The sequence below is a fragment of the Hakea prostrata genome, chromosome 8 (assembly GCF_041222555.1).
Source record: "Hakea prostrata isolate BN-2017 chromosome 8, UWA_Hpros_2, whole genome shotgun sequence".
Classification (NCBI taxonomy): Eukaryota; Viridiplantae; Streptophyta; class Magnoliopsida; order Proteales; family Proteaceae; genus Hakea; species Hakea prostrata.
In genome coordinates this window covers 41,277,817-41,300,754 of record NC_142607.1, presented here as the reverse complement: position 1 = coordinate 41,300,754, position 22,938 = coordinate 41,277,817, and the positions used below count along the sequence as shown (strand labels likewise).

The window sequence follows — 22,938 nt, the reverse complement described above, 5'->3', positions numbered from 1 at the left end:
ATCAATTCATTCTAAAAAATATTGTCACCACTAATTATTTGGCCATTTTACCCTTTAATAATTTTAACTTTTCTAATATATCCAGAAGACACATTCTTTACTCCCATTCAAGAGTGAAAAATACATTTCTTCTTCAAATAATCTTTAAATGATGAACTAAATGAAAGACTTTTTACTAATAAAAATATTTCTATTTTTATAATAAAAGAAAATCAAAACAACCTATGAAAAATTAAATGATTCATTTGTCTTATTTTATCCATATCATTGTCATACCATAACCATTTCATACTATATAAATTGACACCAGGCGTTTAAACTCATAGAAGTTACTTAGTGACTTAAATTTAAGTTTTGGAAGAATCTGTAATTGAAATTATTCTAAAGTTGACATGTCCAAGTTCTTAGTAGCCAGCAACTCTAAGCGCAGAAGATCAAACCCAGGTGGCAAACCCATGCAAGAAGACCAAAAATGGCACCTGGGCAGTTCTTGGAATTACCTACTTGCGATGAACAAAGAAGGAACACATGAAACATGATAAACGCTGACCCTGATTGCATGGGACAAAGCCCACCCGTTCACTGCTAAGAAGACCCAAGTGGCATTCAACGTTTCAATCTTCTGCTAATAAATACCTGCTCGATCCAGAGAAAAAGAAACATACGACCAAGCACAGATCCTTGTTTTTTTGTATTATTATCAACCATGGCCACAGCTTCTTCTTGTATCTTCACCTTCACAATCTTGATCATCGTCTCTCTTCTCGTCCCAATCTCTTCCAACCCCTCCCCAATTCTCAAAGGAGGTGAAGAATCTCTGCATTCTATCCCTAAATCTGATGTTGATCTTCTTGAGTTTCCTCTGAATTTAGAATACTTGGAAGCTGAGTTCTTCCTCTGGGGAGCTTTGGGTTGTGGATTAGACAAAATAGCTCCTGAATTAGCCGCCGGAGGCCCACCTCCGATCGGAACAAAGAAGGCAAATCTGAAACGCTTCGTTCGGGATATCATCACCCAGTTCGCATATCAAGAGATTGGTCATTTAAGGTTTGTTCTTCTCATCTTCAATTTTGTTAGACATTTATGCATAGATGGGTTCAAGATCATATACAAGAAGTGCCTCTTCCCGTTTCTTGATTTAGCTTCCTGTGTTCTTGAACTCTTAAAAAAATTTGATCTCTTCATCTCTTTAATGTCTTGGGATACTTTTGCAGGGCCATTAAGAAGCAAGTTCCAGGATTTCCAAGGCCATTGATGGACTTGAGTGCAAAATCCTTCGGCAAGATCATGGACAAGGCTGTGGGACACCATCTGGAACCACCATTTGATCCTTACGCCAATGATCTCAACTTCTTAATTGCTTCTTACGTTGTTCCTTACGTTGGACTCACAGGATATGTTGGAGCTAACCCTAAGCTCATTGCTTCTCCTTCTAAAAGAGTAAGTGATTATTTGTTTATATGTTCTACCAAATCTGGAATCTGTATCAACCGGACTTTATTTAGCTTGAACCGGTCATACAATAAAGAAAATTAGAGTTAGAGTGGGCCAACCACCCTTAGATCGAGAAACCCGCCTACGATCCTCAAGTCAGATTCCATCGAACAGAAAAAACCCAGTTGCAGGATTCTAACTTTAAGAGTAAACTAGGGAAAAAGCTTGAGCGGACCTAAGTATATTTATTGAGAAACTGCTACACTTTAGTGCCATAAATGCGCTGAATTATTCAATGAGTACATCGGATCGAGATTTCGATTAAAAAACAAGAACAGAAAAAACCCAGTTGCAGGATTCTAACTCATTGAAGAGTCAAAGTAGGGAAAGAGGTAATGAGTCATACCTAAGTGAATATTTATTGAGAAACTGCAATACTTTAGTGCCATAAATGCGCTGAATTATGGTCAGTGAGATAATGACATAGGATCGTAGATTTACCGCTTAGTTAATTAAATACAAGAGGAAATCTCAACTGAGATGCATGATCGGTTGTAAATCTCATTGAACAATTCAAGTACAAATACCTCGCGTATTAATGACTTTTTTTCCGGTGAAGATGTTAGTTTTACTATTAAATATGTTCTAAAATTTCAATACCCCAATTCCCGTTTTTAGTTTAAACAAAATTTTAATTATGTCAATATTAGTAAAATCTTAAACTACCCTCACTTAGCTTATTGTTAAAATCCTAAAATATCCTTAATTAGTTTGACAGTTTAACTCTCCAATTCCTTGGTTGTCTTCCAACAACCTTGGCTCTTGCCCCGCTTTTATATGGAAACTTTTTACCAAAAAGAATTAAATTTTTCTAAATAATTTTTGCCCCTTACCTAATAAAAAGTTATTAAATACCTCTTTTATTTTGACTTTTTCCAGTTAAGTTTTAGTTTTAGAATTAAATATTTTTTTAACATCTCAAATTACCCTTAATTAAAGTATTTTAGTTTAAATAAATTTTTAATTATTCTATTAGTAAAATCTTAAACTACCCTCACTTAATCCTATTTTTAAAATCCTAAAATACCCTTAATTATTTTAATAGTTAAAACCTTAAATTATGGTCAAATAATTTTATTCCAAGACATTAAAGTATCGTATGTCTTTTAGTTTGATATATTTCTTCATTAAGAAAAGAAAAAAAAAGAAAGAAAGAAATGAAACTTAAGAAAGACATTTATATTTTTTTCTTTATTCTAATGAAAAAGAAATATATAGATTAAACAACATAGGGTATTTTGAGATTTTAATAATAAAATTAATTAAAAAATAATTTAAAGTTTCAACTACAGAGGTATTTTAAATTTTTTAGCAATAATATTAGTTGAGGGAAATTTAAGATTTTAACTACTAAAGTAATTAAGGATATTTAAAATTTAAAACATAATTTAAAGTAAAGGTAATTTGAGGTTTTAAAAAATACTTAACGAAAAAAATTAATAGAATGGAAGTGTTTGATAATTTTGTCAGCTAAGAGGGGAGGTAAGTGATATTATCCAACTAAGAGGGAGGTAAGTGATTTTTATCCTAATTTTTTTTTTTTTAAAAAATCAGATATTTATATCTTCAAGTCAATTCCATGCATTTTTCCAATTAGGAAGAAATTTTTAACTAGATCGGAACCAGACCGCAATTGGACCGGGTCCGGTACAAACGGGCTTATCATTTATGTGTATGACAACATGGCCCTTACATTCATCTCATCTTCTATTTTGCAGCTAGTTGCAGGTCTTCTGGGTGTGGAATCAGCCCAAGATGCCATTATCCGAGTTTTGCTCTACGAATATGCCATGGAGAAGGTGGAACCATATGGAATCACAGTTGCAGACTTCACTAAAAAGATTTCAGAACTAAGGAACCAGTTGGGGCGTGGAGGGTTTAAAGATGAAGGCCTTATTGTTCCTCCCAAGTTGGGCGCAGAAGGAACAGTTTCTGGCAATGTAGTTGCAGGCGATAAGTTTTCTATGTCGTATGATAGAACTCCTGAAGAAATACTCAGGATTGTTTATGGAAGTGGAGATGAGTGTGCACCAGGTGGGTTTTACCCTAAAGGTGCTGATGGTAAGATTGCAAGATCTCATCTTCACAAGTAATAAGCAATGGAGGAAAGATGCAAGAGTTCTTCCTCTATGTGTTACATCACCCAAAGAGATAATAAAATAAACTAGAAATTTGTCTTTGGGCTTCATAAGCATCTAAACAGGTTAAACTCTCCATCAAGAAAAGGAAGGCAAAATTCAGAGAAATATCTTCCCTTTTTTACTCAAAACAAAGGTAAGAAATGATTCACCTACAAGGGCTTTTATGTAGGGGTGTCAATTCTGAGATTGAATCAGTAAAATCAAACTGAATCAGCCCATTAAAATCCGAATCGGACCAACCTGAGACTTTTGGAATAGTATAATAGTAAACGAGTTGGAGATTGAAAAACTTATCGGTTTTGAGTTGGTTTGGGTCAATTAGGTCGCGTTTGATAACGTTCTTAAAAAACGTTTTTGGTGTTCTTCTGTTCTTTGGGAGCGGAATAACGGGTTTGAAGCATTTGATAAAACTAATATTCGTTCTTCTGTTCTTTAAGAAAGGACCGGTTAGAAAAGTGTTCTAAATAAAACTTTTTGCAGAACATCAAAAAGATGTTTTTACCAAAGAATCAGAATCGGAAGTGATAAATTTGGTTCAAATTGAAGTCTTAGAACAAGTTTATCAAACACCAACTTATTTTTCAACAAAAAAGAAATACCAATTTATTCTATTAATGTTTTGAAAATATTTTCAGAATAGATTTATCAAACGCCCATTTTCTAGCAAAGAACGGTCTTTTAGAACATAAACATTAAAAAACGGTTTTCTATAAGAACTGGTTTCTCAGAGCGGAAACGTTACCAAACACATACTTAGTTTAGCCCTTCTGAACCAAAGTAGTCGAAGTATTAGTTGAACCAAACCATTAGAACCAACTTGTTATAACCCGATTTATGGATATTGGTTTTATCTCAAAACTGATCCAACTCGAACCCAAACCATTAGTCCAAATCAAACCCAATGAGAATTTAAACCGCTGCAACTTGAAACTAAAATTTGTTACTTGTCCATTCAAGAATCTGGTGCTTTCATCCCAGAATAAAATATCCCAAATCAAAATTGGCCTAGACCAAACCATCCTATTGATGTTACATGTAAGTTGACATTCATCATGACAAATGAGGGCAATTATCCCCATGGAGAACATAACTAGCTATTTCTATTTTGTATGTTATATATAGTGTCCATTGAAAGGGTTTTACACTATAGACCTCCTTAAAAAATAAAAATAAGAAGTTTTATAGCAAGTAAGAAGTTAAGTTTAGGCATATAGCTAGCATAATATTAGGCCAAAATGAAAAAAAAAAAAAAAAAAAAAAAAACCAAAAAACAAAAACAAAAACCAAGGCTAGTCGTAGGCCAAGCTAGACTGATGTAGTTTCTTCATGTTAGAAAAGCTTGGTTGAAACAATAGTAGAAGGCATCACAGCAAGAATCAAAACGTAGCATCATAGGATTTTCTACAATAATATTGTTTTGACTTTCTCTATAGAAAATTTGGTGAATCAATTCCAAAAGAATTTGCTGACTATCTCTATAAAATACAGATTAAATTTCAGCAATTTGCAAAACTCATTAATTTCTCTATATATATGCATGAACTGAGAATCATTCCAAACGAAAAAAAAAACAAATCATGACTCTACCTTCCCTTCATAGTTGTGTCTCACCTCTGCAAGTTTCAATGATCCTAAACAAAATGAGGAAGAGATGGTGGAGAATAGGTGGGAGATGGAGGTTATGGGTTCTGAAAGCTCCCTCTAGATTCCTACCTTGTGCCAGAAGACTTTCCTTTCTCTCATCACCTACACTAGGAGACCAACGAACTAAGTATGCAAGTGTTGCTTTTCTCACCATATTCCCCTTTAAAATCCAAACTCAGCCTTCCCAAGTTGCAAACCCAAAAGCTATAGAAAGAAATGGTTAAAACTAACCCAAAACCAATGGAAGGAAATGGCAAATATTCATCGTTTGTGTGGATATCAATTAAGTAAAGTGGCTTTTCTTCTCTATAAAAAGAACTACCTGAGATACCAAAGAACAAATTCTTCATGTCTAACATCTATACAACCAGACCTGGGTTACTAATAATTAGGTTAAGCACTCAATATAGTTACTTGTCACAAATCCTGCTAAAGTTAGAAAGAGGCCCATGTGAAAATCCTCTGAGCTTCCTCCAGCTAATTAAAATCAAAATATTAGAGAGAGAGAGACTTGGAAAAGGATTGATTTGTCTTGATTCAACTTTTGTGATTCTTTTTATATAATAAACCTCCTTTTTCTGTTCTGCAAGCTTGTGTATATATTTAGATATTGAGATCAGGTTCTTCAAGCCAGTTCACATTTTAACAATGTTTTGGTGCTGCTTCAGGCAACCACGAATCTCCCATGCCTTACAAGTGAGTGCTGAAAACCAAACCCATTTTGATAATCATAGTTCTCTTCATGTGTTCATAAGCATTTCTTTATTTTCTTCTCTGGTTGACAGATTGTGGAGCTTCTTGTTCATATGGATTGTGAAGGATGTGAAAAAAGAATAAGAAAAGCAATCTCTAAGTTAGATGGCAAGTTCTCTTGTTCTTCCTGATTTTCATCTGCATTTCTCCTCTAGATGATAATTACTAATACTCAAGCACAAGCATGCACAAACCAAACACCAGCTTATGCTACAGTAGATTCCAACCTTGTTATGTTCACAAATTGATCTTGAGTTTCACCTTGTATGAGGTTTTTCTATTAGTTTGTAACTATGGTTCTATCTCTATTACTAATATAACTATAACCCTATTCTCAATAAAGTATATGTAACCCACTGAGCCTTAATTGACTACCATCAATTCACAAAATTGAAACTAGTTTTCATATATATGAACCTTAGTTTTGAGTTTGGGCATGGAACTCATATAGAGAATAGTGTTGGTTACAGGAGTTGATAGGTTGGATATAGACATGGATATGCAGAAGGTGACAGTGACCGGATATGTCGATCAGGGACGCGTTCTAAAGGCGGTGAGACGCACAGGTCGGAGAGCGGAATTCTGGCCATATCCTTATGATGCAGAATACTATCCATTTGCAGCACAGTATCTTGATGAAACCAATTTCACAACATCTTATAACTATTATAGGCATGGGTTTAATGAACACATGCATGGTTACTTCCCCAACCTCTCCTATACTCATGTTATTGATGATCATACATTTGCCCTATTCAGTGATGAGAATGTTCATGCTTGCACCATAATGTGATCACATAGATGATTATCATAATAAGTTATCATACATACATTGATATTATTATTAAGGGATTCTATCTCAAACTTGTTCCTTTTAAGTCTTGGAATTTGTTTGCTTAAAGTCTAGCTAATAAGATTGCTTCTCATAAGTTTCGTTTCAAAACCAAGTCTTCTGAGCTTTTCAATTGAGTGACCATAGCTTGAAAAGGCTTCAAGATAAGAGCATATTTGAGCTATGGTCCCTGTATTTTTTGGATTAATTGAAGAACCTTATGCTCAGATGCTCTTATCAACTACAATGATAATAAGATTTACAAGTGTAGTCAATGACATCAGCACCAACTAGCTCTCTTTCGAGAATTTTGCTTTTGAATATGATTTATACCTTTTAAGCATTTAGGGGTTGGGCCAACCAGATTAATTGGACTTAATCAGAATTCAAGAATGAATCTTTCTGTGGTTTAGAAAAAAAAAACCAGTCCAAAAATAAATTGTTCGGTCCTACTTTGGAAATTCAACTACCCTGCCCTACCTAAGTTTCCAAACTCTTAGTGCAAAAAATTAAAAATATTTGACCATCAAAGGGATGCTCAGTTGGCAGTGATCAATATTTCTTAGTGAAGAGATCATGGGTTCCACTATCGCTGATGTTATATGTATTAATCCCCACCCTCTAATGTAAAAAGTTATATTGTCTTTGCTTGGCTTGATCAGGGTGGTTCAAAATCAAAGGTCAGTATATGTTGGGTTTGGTCTGGAGTGGGCTGGGATGGGCTTGTCACTTAGACCTTCATTATGAGTGGACTAAGATGTTGGGCTGGTGGGGGCCTTTTCATATATATGCTTTGTACAATGAAACGAACCAATATCCTCTACTCTCTACGGTAGAGTACAGCCTACCCTGACACGTCTTCTACCACACATTCTGAAAAGGTACTCATCTCTGAACACTGAAAAGATGGATTGTCTAAATGTATGATGGCAGGGGACTAGAATAGGGTCATCCTCTACTGTGAAACGTAGAAGAACCGAAACTCCCATATTCCAGAGTCTGGATCATCTCCGCTGACAGTGCTCCCCAACAGCTCTTAACCACAAATTATAGAAGGGACCCACAAGATTAGGGTGATGGGGTTTTTTTTTAAAAAAATATATTTTATTAATTTTATTTTGTAGGTCCCACATAATTTGTTGTTGTAAAGGCATCTGAGGGAGATGATCCACATTTAAAATGACTCTCTCTCACTCGTAAGGAAGAGCGTGAAAACATTGGATACAACAGTCTTGCTAACATACCTCACATTTTCCCAGAAGATCTATAAAATAACTCTGAAAATTGCAGAAATAAGGACAATCAGGTTGTGAACTGATTCAATTAATAAAACCCACCAGGAATTCACCATTGCTTTGATGACCCATGAAAACATTCCTCATGTGAAGGAAGTAGCTTTACATTGTAAAGTTTCTGTCAAAAGGAGATCCTTGCCAAATATCAGACAAGGGATATGGTTGCCAGTAATAAAATCACAAGTTCACAAACAAACTGCTTAATTACACTTGTGAGATTTGAAAAAAAAGGGAAGAGTTCTTTTAATGGTGAAACTGAAACGGGCTCCATGAGAAAGCTCATGAAATGACATGACAAAGCAACCTCCCATCAAAAACTTTACTTTCCTCTTTCATCTGCTTTTCTTTTCCATTGGAAAGATCAAAGTTGCAGATACTAGTATTTTATATACCTACCAGTCTCTACCATTAACTAATTGCAGATCAGAAAGTGAAAACATTAATCAAATGTAAGAAAGTCCACCATGATTCTCAATTACTTCCTTAGATACTCAGATGATTCCAATCAACACAGATCTGAAATTAAAGTTTTGCAGCTTTTTACAGCTTTGGAGACCAAATTAATAACCAAGTGACCTTCCTGACATGAGCTGATTCTGTGTTAGCTAGTTCACTTACTTAGAAAAAAAAGGATTTTAAACCTAGAATCAAGGGCAAGTTGGTTTTTATATTTCAAGATTAGAATATTCAGTGGTTTAGATCTGAAAATCCAATCCCAAAAACCCTAGAGAACTGATCCTTTAGATTTGAGAACCCAACCCATCTGGTCCCAGAAACCTTAAATTCCTCTTTTTCCTCATTTGTTGTTTACCATTCATAATCAACCAAACACTTTATTCCCCTCTTTGGCATATATATAATGCATGTATGTGCCCTCAAAAGTTGAATATGACCATCACTTCTTCTACATGTCCACCATGACTATTTCTTTAACTCTCTTTTTTTTTTTTTCAACATAATTTGAACCGTCGTCGCCTCGCGTTGTCCTCTATTTTTTGATTGTTCGATGGGCGATGTGTGGATGAGTAAAATTTCAACTGTTTGATAGAAAGATTAAAACGGAATCAATCCATTTAGAAATGCCTAGAATGGAATAATTCCGTTTTCAAAATGTGCAAGTCCACTCTATCAAAGGTTCCTACCTTCTCCATCTATATATTGTCCATCTAGTGGTCGGACAGGTAGGACAGACAAGAGACTTAGACTAAGAGGATCTGAATCCGTTTCAGCACAGAGACGGATTTTTGTTTATTAACTCACAAATAGCTCTCGTGCAACTCTCGAATCATGACACATGACATAGGACTGCCAATTTTGATACGAAACACTATCATGACGAAAACCCCATTTGAATAGAAACAAACTATGGAATGAAAAAGATGAAGGACCAACTTCCAAAGTTATATACTTTATCTTTTAGGATGTCCTGCCACAAAGAACAAAGGCATTTTGGCCTTTTTTTTTGCCTTAGACATCTCCCCACCATGGCACACATCTATAGAGAATCTATCATTCATAAACAAATGTAAGGGATAAGCAAAAGGTGGATTAGTTGGATCACATCTTTAAGACTTTCTTTTTCATTATTATATTTGGGTCTTCATGAGAATCATGAATATACCATTCTGTGTTTCTAACTTTATTGTGCCTTGAAGGGTTTTGAGTCTTTAATGCTTTGAATTCTTTCTGCTTGTGCAATTTCAAGAGAACTACTTTTCATGAGTAGCAGAGAGAGGTCATGCAAAAGATATCAAGTAGTGCCAACTTAAAAGCAAAAAGAAGAAAGGAAATACAGTAACCTGTTTGAATGTTGGCCAGCTTACCAATTTTATTCTAAAAAGTGACATTTTTGTATATAAAGATGAAGCAAATATGGGTATTGCATGGCACACCATACCCTTTTTATGAGAAGATCAAGGTTGTTTCTGAGGTTCTTTATAGCTTCACAGGAAAGAAAGAGAGAGATGCATTTCACTTGGGTCTTCAAATATTAAATGTGGGATGACTACTGGAAAGAAGTTTTCCAGAGTCAATGTATCATATGCCTTTTTCAATTATAAGAAAAATAACATTTCTTAGTTTTAGTGGTTTCTTTATCTAGAAATAATCATTGTGAATTCAGTAAATTTTCATGCAGATAAATGTAATTACTTAAGTGAGTACACATGAGATATTTAAAAAATTATAAATTAATATTAAATCCCTTTAGTGCAATATATTACATGTGGGTCCCAATCAAATAACATAGTTAATCACTGTTAAGTATATTTAAATTTCAAACAGAAAATGAACAAATGAGAAGGAAATATATATGTGTTTTGTGTTCAAATACTCATGAAAAATGATCGCAACAAATGAGAGGGATCTGACGTTCAATGATTGCCAAGTGGCAAAATCTCAATCTTGTGGGCCCATTTACTCTTGTCAGCAGTACATATTACTGTCTGACACCTGGCAAGTAAAGATTCGTCTACCAGAAGGCTGTCCCCGCTCTCCAGATAAGACATAATCTTTCCTAGTGGAGTCCACCTCAGACAAGCCGGTCCGTATTTTCTCTACTGAGATGAGGGCATTTTTGGCATCACAAGACAGAAATTACTGCCAACGGCTCGTTCAATAATAATGATGAGAAAAAGGAAAAAAAGGCATAAAATATGGAAAGATCTCCGTTATGACACGTAACTTACATTACTTTATTCACCGCCTTCACAATCTTGAACCGAATTCCCAATTTCGCCCTTACTATTTTTCAGTTAATACGATTTTACCTTACTTGGAGACGACATCTGATAATTAACAACCGCATTAACATGTATTCCATCTGACCTTACGATTTGACATCTGATCATCCTGATCCGAAAGAACAACTTTAGATCCGGGTTTGAATATTGAGCCGGATAAGAAATCGGATTCTCAGTTTTACTGGTCTATTCCATGGGTCAACCACTTATATTATCACAGTTTTTAAACGTCTTTTTGACAATTTATGATCCGTTCGATAATCCATTAGGGCTGTAGAGTTATAATTTATAAATTAGGTGTTTGGTTGTGGAATGAAACTATGATTCATCCTTATTTGATCGATTTCGTAAATGGCTTTTTGAAATCTCTGGATTCACAAATGGGAGATTTTTACCTGTTTGGTTGTGTGAATCCTTAGATTCATGAAATCTAGAGATTCACATTTTTACACTAAAAACGTGAATCTAATAGATTTAATGAGGTGTGAGGACAAATCCGTGTTCCAGGGTCCAGTTTCACCCATACTATCAAAGCATTAAAGATTTGAACCATAATTCAATAAATATTTTTTTAGGATAAATCTAGTTTTTTTTTTTTTTGGGGGGGGGGGGGGGGGGGGGGGGGGGGGGGGGGGGGGGGGGGGGGGGGGGGGGGGGGGGGGGGGGGGGGGGTGGGGGGGGGGGGGGGGGGGGGGGGGGGGGGGGGGGGGGGGGGGGGGGGGGGGGGGGGGGGGGGGGGGGGGAGGGGGCCCCCCCCCCCCCCCCCTGGGAGGGGGGTGAAGGTTTAAAAAAAGATAAGTTTTTTTTTTTTGTTTGTATGTTCATTTGTTTTACGATGTCCAGATATTATATTTTCCAACACTAAAATTTCATTCCAAAAATTCAAACTAACCAAACAGTTAATTTTACGAACCATGACTCTAGAGATTTGAAGTCTGTAGATTTGAAATCTCTAAATTTTTGAAATCTACAAACTCAAGTAACCAAACAGGCCCTTAGGTGTCTTTGTTTTGCTTCGGAGCAACATCCAAAATAGCCCTGATTATGTCTAGAAGTAAAATCACTTTTTTACCAATTTGATAAAACTTATTTTTAAAAGCAAAGAAACTAGAAGCGATGTTTTATCAGAATTTTTATGTTTAGAATATTAAATTCCATGGATACCTCTTTATAAAATCTTTTATTTAAACCAAATACACTTCGTCAAAATCATTTAATAATTCATTCAAAACAATTTTTGGTGTTTCTTGTTTCGAGAAACAGAAAAATTGGCCAGAATTTGTTTGATAACCATCCCCCCAACTTGATAAGCCCTTTATACCAAAAAAAAATGTCAAAAATATTTTTCGGTGAATTATCAAACGGATCCTTAAGCTGTAAAGCACCGAAGAGGAAAAAAAAAAAAAAAAAAAACTAGGCGTAATTGCTTGGAGTGGTTGGTCCACTAAGGTTTGATCCGGTTTAGTACTTCGGTCCGGTGGATCCAAAGCCAGCTGTTAAAACAGCAAGCAGGTCTTCCACGTGGAAATCCATCATTTGGCCCTTAGATTAGAATATCTATACTATCTTGAATTTTACTGAAAAAGATTCACATCCAAGGGTAATATCTGAGACTCTTAAATTACATATCTACCCCGGTTAGTCAAGACCGTCAACCTTCAGAAATTTCCTTTCTATCTGAGAGAGAGACGGCTTATAGTCCACGCAGAGACACACACTTGTGTCTCATTTCTGGTTTCCAAGTTCAATGCTTTTCTGCATGAAGAGCCAGCAAAAGAGAGAAGATTTGTCTATGAACACAGTTCTGTAGATATCTTTTCCATGCGTTTCATGATTCTCTCACATGGAAGTTGGAATCCTCTCTGAATTCCACGGATTTATGGTACGGTAGTTGCTTTAATTTCCCAAACTCCGATTCATGGTACTACTTCTTTTCATTACATCTTTGTTTCTCGAGAATTCTGCTTTTACTTTTTGGGATTTTGATGGGTTTTGAATTTGGATTCATTGTGATGATCTGCTTTCTGGGTTCCCCAAATTTGGTAAATCTAAAGCTTTCAGTATAGATGTTTATGCTGCTTCCTTGTGTAACTAAGATTTGAATTTGGTCTTTACTGATTTTGAATTGAAGTACCTTGTGTTCAAACTGTAACATGTAGGGTTGCTCCAAATGTTGAATTTCTGTCATTCTCTGGTTCTATTTGTCGCGGTTTGATCGATTTTGACAAGAAGAAACAGGAGCATTAGTCTTTGAGGAATTCTTAGACATGGGTTTTTTACTTTCACGGGCTTTGGTATGACTGGAAGTTGTTCTTAGCAGGGAAATTTGAGAGTTGCTTTTAATTGTAAAAGAAAAAATTGTAAATTTAAGTTGGGTTAGAAAATTAATGGAAACTTCTAGCTTTTAAGATTCTTAGATTTTTATTTATTTATATTTTCACTTTTATCGTAGTCTAGAACCCTGAAGAAGGCTTTGGTCTTTTCTGCTTCTCTTTGCTTTGGTTTGTAAAGGTGAACACATACAAGTACGATAAGCTTTCCGGGTTTTTTAGCACTTACTGAAACAGTATCTGTTAGTGTGTTGTTTGAGAGGAGGAACTAATCCAATGTTTCGGAGTTTTGATTTCTGGGATTTAGTTCTTAGTCTTTGTTGCAAATTCTTTTATTCCACAGTGCCTTTCTGAGATTCTTTGTGTTTGATTTAAGAACTAAAGATTTTCTTCATCTGTTATAATTTTTCATCTTTTTTTAGTAGACTTACCCTCTTTGTCTCTTTTCCCATTTTCTGTGGTGAGTTGAATTTGTCAATTTTTCCTTTATTATAAGTTATTTTATTTCTGACGAATTATTGTTTCTCAACTTCTGCTTTTATGTGTACTTATCTACAGTTGTTTCTCACTTTGCTCTCTCTGTTTAAATTACCCTCTGTAAAGTATTTTACTTCATTGTTGTTTTGTTGATTTCTTGTTTTTTGTCTTATCAGATGCTCTGGAAGATGAAAAAACTTGATGTTTGTGCTTTCTAAGTGTGATACCTGGGTCTTCTGCTTAATATGGGTTTCCGAAACAAAGCTGTCCAGTGAATAACTGAAGATGAGATCTGAGTTGCACTGTGGTATACTGCTCTAGAAAATGATCTCCTATGGATTTTGAGTCCTTAATATAAATAAGAAAAGAGAAGTGGATATTTGGTGGTAACTGTAACCAAAATTGCAGTCTAGTTTACTTTGGCTGAAATTGGAACCTTGAATTTTGGTGGTATGTGGATTATCATGAAAGTTTCATCTTGAAAGAAAGATAAAGGCAGTGATCATCTGTTGTTCCTATTGTCCAAGTCAAATATAGGGCTTCACCCTTTGTGAATGATTTTTAGTCTTTGAGGAAATTGAGTTTGAAGTTCAGATAGGGAATTCTTGTTTCTCTGAATCTGTCGAGACTTCTTTGATTCTGGGTAGTGGCCTCATTGTAGGTATATCTTGGGAATGGGAGCCTCAAACTCTAAACCAGAAGAAGATAAGGCATTGCAACTATGCCGTGAAAGGAAGAAGTTTGTTAAACAAGCACTTGATGGAAGATGTTTGCTAGCAGCTACTCATGTTACATATATTCAGTCACTGAAAAATGCAGGGACTGCGCTGGGAAAGTTTGTTGAACCTGAAGTTTCAACGGAGTCTTCCCTGTATACTTCCACCAGTGCAACACCCGAACCACTTGCATTAACAGAGAAGTCCCTTTCTCAGTTCTCAAGCTCTCCACTATCTGCATCACAGCATGTAGATGCTGCGGAAATCTTTTCTCCAAACTCTTCACCTCCCCATTCTGGCCGATTTCGTGTAAACCATATGAAAGCAGGCAATGTTTCTTCAAGAACAGTTGAAGAGAGACCATTTCCAATAACTAGGACACTAAATTCATCCTCAAGTAAGCTGCAGAATCTCACACCTCCATCTGCTGATCTACCAGTAACATCATCATTTCAAGATTCTCAGGGAGGTTGGGATTATTTTGGCCTTTCCGATTCAATAGACAATGAATTCTCTTTTCAACATGGGAGGGGTTTGAATGATGATGGGTTGGAGAATCATGATGACATAAGACGCATTAGGGAGGAGGCAATGCGTTTACGAGAAGAGGAAGAACTGAAATCTTCTTTTGGTGGAAGCATGGATTCAGAGGAGTCTGAAGATGAATTTGATGAACCTTCTACAGAAAATCTTGTTCGAAGCTTTGAAAACCGCAACAGGGTATTGGATTCTCAACCAACTAATACCTCTCCTTCTATTCCATCTGCCAGGAGTATAGCTGGAGATGCTAAACCCTTGAATGAGGATAAAACACAGTCCCCTGATTTGTCACCATTAAGGGCCACAGCTTCTGTGGTTCCACTTCCTATTGATGACCAAAAAATTAAAGACGAAGAAGCTGGAAACGAAAATAAGGTTGCGCCAAAGGACTTCCTTTCAAGCATAAAAGAAATTGAAATTCTCTTCCACAAGGCTTCAGAATCTGGAAGAGAAGTTCCCCGGATGCTTGAAGCAAATAAATTTCATTTTCGTCCTATATTCCCTGGGAAAGAAGGTAAGGTTTTAATGTCATTTTATGTATTAATTTTATTTGCCAGAGATTTGTTATGTGGACTCTTCTTTTTATTTCAAGTTATGTTATATTATTCATGAAATTTAGGTGGTGGTGAATGTTATTGAGGTATATTCTGAAAATTGTGACACTTATCATCAACCCTTCTTTTACTTGATGCACTTGGTGAGTCATGAACCATCAGCAGCTGGTGATCCCCTACTTCAAGATACCTGCCTGATAGTCCTCACAATCCCATGTTGTTATTTAGTGGTCTAGTCATGCATGTGAAAATTTGCATTTGGAAGGTCTGAAATCCCTTTTTTCGGGTGGATTGGTTTTTTTTTTTTTGGTGTGTGTGTGTGTGTGTGGGGGGGGGGGATGTGCATGTTGAATGATGTTGAATGGGGAGGAGGATAGCAGTAGTGTCTGGTTTTCGATTCTTCTTCGAGTAATAACTTCGGTTTGTTTTTCCTTGTAAAGCTTGCCCCTTGAATGTGGAATATGACTTTCTAATAGGGAGATTTATGGTCTGGCAGGGCAGTCAAGGACATCTATTTTTCTGAAGGCCTGTTTTTCTTGTGGGGAAGATCCATCCCAAGTTCTTGAAGGCAAGACTATATTTCTTTTATTATGCTACTTCTGATACTCTACCATATTTCTTTTGAATTATGTCTTACTCTTTATTTTCTGTCAGCCATGATTTTTACTTACTTGAATGTACATTTTCTGTCGGATGATGCATGCAGTAACTCTGAAATAAAAATATTGCTGATAAAGTTATTTGTTATATGATGATTGTGATTATCAGTCATCCCATTTTTTTCCCCCTGACTATTAGTACTTTTTAGTAATAGTATCAAGTCGCAATATAATACAGATCAAGCTCGCAGATAAATATCGAGATTGGCCACGTCAGTACAGTAGATAACTATACATAAAAACTTTTATATACATTACTGTTATGAGCCAATATGGTTCATGAACAACCTATACATAAGCTGCCAAAGCCCAAAACTCTTGGTTTTAGGAAGTAAAGTTCTTCCTATGAATCCTACTCTAATTATTTTTCAGTCAGACCCCAAGTGGATCAACATAGGAGTTTAAACAAGGAAAAATCTGCATTGAAGATGCCGGACATCAAAGCCACAAGTAATGCATTTGAAACATTGATAGTTTAACTTGAATCTTAGTTTTTTCTTGCTTGTATTTGCTGAGTATCACTACCATAACCATAAAAATAACCTAGATTTGAATCATTGTGTTGGGAATTGTTTGCCTCTTGGGCACTGCAGATCAACAAGGATTTTGTTTGTTGCTAAGTAATTATTAATAGTTACACACTTTTTTTATTTTTTTCCCTTAAGTATGTTTCTAGTATAAGAGTTGTTTGGATATGTTATATGTATGTACTCTGGGTATGGTACACACATGGTAGTATGTCCGTACGTCCTTATTGCTTATTGATTTGGACCTTTAGGAATAGCTTTACGGCAGTATCCTAATATACAAATATATTTTTCATCCTCCAATCTGCTTTCTTAATTTGCATTTTATCACTTGCTAGAAGGTTTGATCACATAGATGTTATGAACACTTACATGTTTCATATGCAAGGGGTTCCCCTGGGCCTTTTTGTTCTCTAATGTAGTTGTCAATTAGTACGTGACTAACTGTTGGTGTCAGAGATACGTAATGACTTATTGAAGAAGTTTCATTATAGCCGTTGGTGAATGGTTTAGACTAGCCATGTCACTAAGACACTAACACCCTCTTATGTATGACCATGCACCCTGTATTTTTCAGTTATCCATGTATTGACCTGCACCCTCCCCTTGTTCTTGAATTTTCAACTTGCCAGTTTACCAAGTCCTCATAATTTATTCCATCAAAATTCGGAAGTTTGAGACGTTGACGCTTCTTTGTGCAAATAAGAGCTCTAGCTTCTTTAACACTTCATGTTATGATGAAGGGTAATACGGTTTCTAAATTGATTATTGGTATGGTCCCCGAAACTTGGCAGTTGTTCAATTCTTACTCCTGAACTTGTCTATCAGTCCCTGAATCGGAGGGATCAACCCTCCATGCTGGCTAAATAGGTAAAGTTTGCCTCCCTAGGGAACATGTGTGATCTTAATGTGCTTTCCTATCAATTACAGACTCGTAAGACTATTGTATATAAAAAATATCTGTTGCATAGTGCATACGTTATCATGCATGCTACTATCCTGCACAGATGCTATGAGGTGATTTTTTTGGGATGAATAAATTATTGGTTTGCCATGCGAAGATATTGGTTTCTCAAATTAGTGCAATTTGCAGTCACTGATCCTGATCCTGTATTATTTAAGCACCTGTAAAACTATCCTCTTCATTGAAATTTGAAATCTGAAATCTAGTAAGTTTATTTGTTCTTATTCTGGGTTCTTCCATCGTCTTTGTTTGCCTCTATACAGAGCCTGCTGCTACAGCAGTAAAGTACCTAACGTGGCACAGAACAACTTCATCCCATTCCTCATCATCCAGGAATCTTCTTGGATCAGCTTCAAAAGAAAATATTGAGGACATAAACAGTAACTTGTTCAGTTGCATGAATTCCGGCAGTCATGCCTCCACCTTAGATAGGCTATATGCATGGGAGAGGAAGCTTTATGATGAAGTCAAGGTAAAAACGAAATTTAACCATGATATGGACAATTATAACTGTTCTGTTGAATCTTTGATTTATTTCCTTTATATATATCTTACTTGGGTGAATTAAATAGCATAACACAACTAACCTGCCTGAATGAAATGTCTGCCAGAGAATTTGATGCCACTTTGTTTTTGAGTATGTCATTGGTAATACGTCTTCTAGGTATCTGGAAACTACCTTGTAAGGCCAAAACCAAGTGACACGTCAAGGTGAAGGCTGCCTTTATCAGCCGGTTTAAGAGCATAAAGTAGGCACTTTTCGGTTTCAGTCACATAGTTTCGGTTGGAGTTGTCTTGGTTTCTATATCAGAGTGCCAACACGCAGATGATAGAACAAACATCTGCGTCCAGCAAAGTTGATTTGGGTAATATTTTGCTGAAATGATATTTTAGAAGAAGTCATAATCTGATCATATTCATCTCATGGTAGATGGATCATCTTTAGCAGTTGTTGCTAAATCAGGCTGATTATTTTATAACAGTGAACTTTCTATGTAAACATGAGTTCATTTAAGCATACTACAGATGCATATGTCAGGACTATCTTGCCTTTTGGACACCCTTGATTATTCAGCTTTATATTTTTAAGAAACTTCATGCAAATTATCACCTTCAGGCTGTACTTCATGGACTATGTGTTTAGGGGCCAAAAACTTTTCATTTTGGTTTTAAAAGTTTCAAGATTATTTTTCAGATTTTTAGGTAGTGCAAGCCCAGTTCAGGAAGCTGGGCTACACAGATTATTGGCTGAGGGTATGGTAGAGGTGCTTGAGAAGGTGGACAATCTTTCAGTGCAAACTGAAAACAATAGGCTGGATTCATACACCTTTTTTTTTTTTTTTTTTTTTTGGAAAAAAAGTAAAAAGATTCATACACGTCCAAGACCCACAGAAATCAACAGACATCTATGGAGCATATCAAAGAGCATTGGCTTTGTGCTCGTTACCTTACTCAATCCTCACTTTCTTCTTCCCCTTTTTTCTTTCTTGGGTTAGAATCCTCACTTTCTTTGCAAGTCAGAAAGGTTGTAGCCTACCGGGGACCGGCTTTGCAAGGCCATAAAGGTCTATTCCCAGCTAGGTATTACTTGGTGGAGGTCTCTCGCTAGGATATAAAAAACTTACCCAGATTTAGTGAATCTCAAAATTCCAGTTTAATCAACAGTCACAAATGTAATTTACAATTAGCTAATGGCAATATTGAAGTACCACTTAAATCTATTGTCTAGACATCTATTTGGATTTATGAGTGACCCACACAGGTCAGACATGGAAACTTATTTATAAATTGACGTTTTATATTGCTTGATGCCAAATGAGGGAGTACTACATCTTATTTGGACATAATGACATACCATAGCTCTTGTGCAGGCCTCTTTTGTCTTATTGTGCCACCACCAGCTTCTTCTTTCAACTAATTCTTTTTATGAAGTTGATTATACAATTCATAAATTGAATGTCTATATCGTTTGATGCCAAATGAGGGATTACTTCATCTTATTTGGACATAATGACATACCATAGCTCTTGCCTAGACCTTTTTTGTCTTATAGTGCCACCACCAGCTTCTTCTTTCATCTAGTTCTTTTTATGAAGTTGATTATACAATTTCACCATGTGTATTAAGTATTGATTCATGTAGATAAAATAAGATATAAATACATCTTTTGTCTCATTTGCATCTGTTTCAGCTTAAGCTCTTGTTGATATTGATGCTTTTGAAAAACCTTCTAATGCTGATTCTTCATGGAAGCTTCTGTTTGATGATTTCTCTCCTGTTGTTATGGGTATAAGAATACATAAATGCTTCCAGTTAGGCATGCATCACAAAAACCTGCACAATATGACCTATCAAAACAAGATGAGAAAAGAGTTGATGTACCCCAGGCAAGACGTAAGACATTTTGAAGGTGTCTGTCTTTCTTTCATGATTGGACCCAGATATCAGTTATTAAACTTCTTTGAAACTGTTATATTCTTCACAGTCAAAGATGGTAATTATTTTCAAATTCATAAAGTTTTTCCTGTTCTTTTAACTAGAGGCTATAACACTTTTGCAGGCTAGTGGGGTGATCAGAAGTGAGTATGACAACAAGTGTAAACTGCTAAGACAGCTGGAGTCAAATGGAGAAAAAATTTTCAGGATTGATAGGACTCGCGCTGTTGTCAAGGATCTGCACTCAAGAATTAGAGTTGCAATTCACAGGATTGACTCGATATCAAAGAGAATTGAGGAATTAAGGGACAATGAGCTTCAACCACAACTTGAGGAATTGATTCAAGGGTATGATTTCTTAGTGCAGTACATGTCCTTTACATTGATGCCAATGTCTTGGATTACTTGATTTTGATATGATTCTTGTCCGATATTTAATCTTATAATCAATTTTTTTAATGATTACTTTACCAGTCCACTTTATTTTAGTTAGATAATTGATTATGGAATATTGAATCTTTTTTTTTTTTTTTTTTTTTTGTCAATGGCATTTCCATGCCGGTTAAAACTTCCATATCATTATCTGAACAAATCAAAATACCTAGCCTTTTTTTTTTGGGGGGGGGGGCAAGTCAAAATAGTTAACTGTTATCCATGTAACTAGTTTATGAATAACTAAACAAATAAATCAGTGCAGAATCCAATGTTGACAGTTATCTAATCTCAATCTTAAAGTCAAGAAGAAAGTTCTGTCTGGAACTTGCATCTTTGTACTTCAGAATTCCCAATTTCTGTTCCTAATTCTGTTGACATGCTTGCCTTCAAAACTCTGTGACTGACAAGTTGCACAAACCCAGAAGATTTGTTTGAATATCTTCTGACGCATCTGTTGATAAAGTTCTTCACTTGTCTCTTTTATGCTTTGACCTGTTGGTAACTGTTTTTCCTTTGTCCACACAAATTACAGGTTAAGTCGAATGTGGGAAATGATGTCTGAATGCCACAATCTTCAGTTGACTGTCATCAGGTTAGCTAATACCAATGGGAGCAAATTGTCTCTGCAGTCAGAATCACATCAACATGCTACCTCTCATCTGGAACATGAATTGAGCTCTCTATCTTCAAGCTTCACAAAGTGGATCAATGCACAAAAATCATATCTGCGGGCAATAAATGGATGGCTCAACAAATGTGTATTTATTCCACAGAAACCTTCTAGGAGAAAAAGGAGGTCTGAGCAACCCTTGAGAGATCTGGGTCCTCCTATATATGCAACATGTGATGTATGGTTGGAACAACTTAATGACCTACCAACAAAAGATGTAGCAGATTCTGTAAAAGTGTTAGCAGCAGAGACCACAAGCTTCTTGCCTCGCCATGAGAAAAACCAAGGGAAAGGTTCAAATCAATCATTCTTGTCAGCCAGGAAGGCAGTTGGCAATGATGAAGCAATAGGTAATGCTCTAGGAGAGGAACCATCACAGGACTGGGATCCTGGATTGGATCGTTTCCAATCAAGCTTGGTTGGTGTTCTTGAGCAATTCAATAACTTCGCTCAGTCTTCAGTGAAGATGTATATAAAGCTTCAGGAGGCCATTCAAGAAGCTAAAAGCAGAACAACATAGAGAAGGAATAAGGTATTGCTGGGGGTTCAGTATTAAGTTGAGGCAGATATGATCCTAATGGGGTGATTTGTCAACCCATCTAGTGTTTCTGTTGGGAATTTTATCTGGCTATGTCATTTGTAAATTAGAGAATAAATGGTTAGTGGGTTGAGGTCCTGGGATTCTTTTATGATTATTATTTGCATAGTCTACAATAAATACCAAAGAAAAAGTAGTTAGGGCATCTCACCCAAGTGATAAAAGACAAGAGAAGGGAGAGGTGAAGTGGGGGGGGGGGGGGGGGTGTTTGTTGTGAAGGTGTAGTTGTTGTATGTCCACCTGTTGAATGTTCATAATGAAGAGTTGTTTCAAGTAACTGTCTAAATTTGTACAGATTTGAGAACATGGGGAGTCACAAGTAGTTCTCTGGTAATGTTTCAGTCAATCTAATATGTTGGATCGGTTTATCCATCCACTGTTGAATTTTTCTTTTCACAGAAACTCCAGTCTCTTCACTGGGGAACCTGGTTGGGATATATGAACGAGTGCTTTCCAGAAACATTTTTTTTCATGTTTGCCTTCTTCATCATTAGAACTTTGATGACATTTGAGTCTTCTTGGAACAGGGCAGCAGCAGTGGATGGCAATCGTGCACGGATTCAAAAACATACGAACTCTGGTCTGGCTGATCCCTATCTGATGCTCAGATAAAGCCCATTATGCCTGATTCTTTTCATGTCCTGCCGTCCTGAGGATTTTTTTTTTTGGTAGCAAAAGAGGGCATGTAGTACTTGCGACGTTGCACTTTTTGCTATGCAACATTTGGACTTTTGAGTTTGACTATGCAAGCATTAGTCCTGTGAACTACTAGTGTAAGCACTGGCCCTGTCAACATAATTTCACCGAAGGCCTGGTATAGTCCACAAAGCCAATAGCGATCACATGCTTAGGTCAAAGAGAACACAATTGCTTAATGCGAGAAATAGAGGGGATTCAAATCTGAGACATGGCGACTACTATACCGCATGAGAGTAAGCTTGAACCACTAGACCACCACTCTTGGCAGTCCATCATAAGAATCGGTATTTGAATTAATTGACATTAGCTTATTGGAGTTGATTTTACTAGGGGTGGGTGAGAGATAGTCCTGGAACCTTGGATTTCTCATTGATGGGGAGATTTTTAGTTACGAAACCATTTCAATGAACGGTGAATTGGTTTATTTGGACAG

At 36.2% G+C, this 22,938-nt stretch overlaps 3 protein-coding genes across 5 annotated transcripts; all 3 read left to right on the top strand.

Annotated features, from left to right (window-relative positions):
* The first annotated feature begins 706 nt into the window (after window positions 1–706).
* On the top strand, window positions 707–3,587 carry LOC149007922 (desiccation-related protein PCC13-62-like). The gene is made up of 3 exons (XM_089167179.1): window positions 707–1,047; window positions 1,215–1,440; window positions 3,213–3,587. The coding sequence occupies exons 1-3, from the start codon at window positions 707–709 to the stop codon at window positions 3,585–3,587; spliced, it is 942 nt and encodes a 313-aa protein (XP_089023305.1).
* A 2,315-nt stretch (window positions 3,588–5,902) lies between these two features.
* On the top strand, window positions 5,903–6,872 carry LOC149007921 (Heavy metal transport/detoxification superfamily protein). Its single transcript, XM_089167512.1, has 3 exons — window positions 5,903–5,975; window positions 6,065–6,140; window positions 6,503–6,872. Exons 1-3 carry the CDS (start codon window positions 5,928–5,930, stop codon window positions 6,823–6,825), a joined length of 447 nt encoding a protein of 148 aa, XP_089023638.1. The 5' UTR covers window positions 5,903–5,927; the 3' UTR covers window positions 6,826–6,872.
* A 5,695-nt stretch (window positions 6,873–12,567) lies between these two features.
* On the top strand, window positions 12,568–22,756 carry LOC149007920 (bZIP transcription factor (DUF630 and DUF632)). Of its 3 annotated transcripts, XM_089165473.1 has the most exons (7): window positions 12,568–12,782; window positions 13,884–14,014; window positions 14,369–15,477; window positions 16,014–16,085; window positions 17,931–18,139; window positions 20,228–20,451; window positions 21,071–22,756. In XM_089165473.1, exons 3-7 carry the CDS (start codon window positions 14,382–14,384, stop codon window positions 21,726–21,728), a joined length of 2,259 nt encoding a protein of 752 aa, XP_089021599.1. In that variant the 5' UTR covers window positions 12,568–12,782; window positions 13,884–14,014; window positions 14,369–14,381; the 3' UTR covers window positions 21,729–22,756. The 3 variants fall into 3 exon arrangements, with proteins under 3 accessions (XP_089021599.1, XP_089021597.1, XP_089021598.1); XM_089165471.1 differs by having other exon boundaries at window positions 13,884–15,477; window positions 21,071–22,755; XM_089165472.1 differs by having other exon boundaries at window positions 12,568–12,821; window positions 13,884–15,477; window positions 21,071–22,755.
* The last annotated feature ends 182 nt before the right edge of the window (window positions 22,757–22,938 follow it).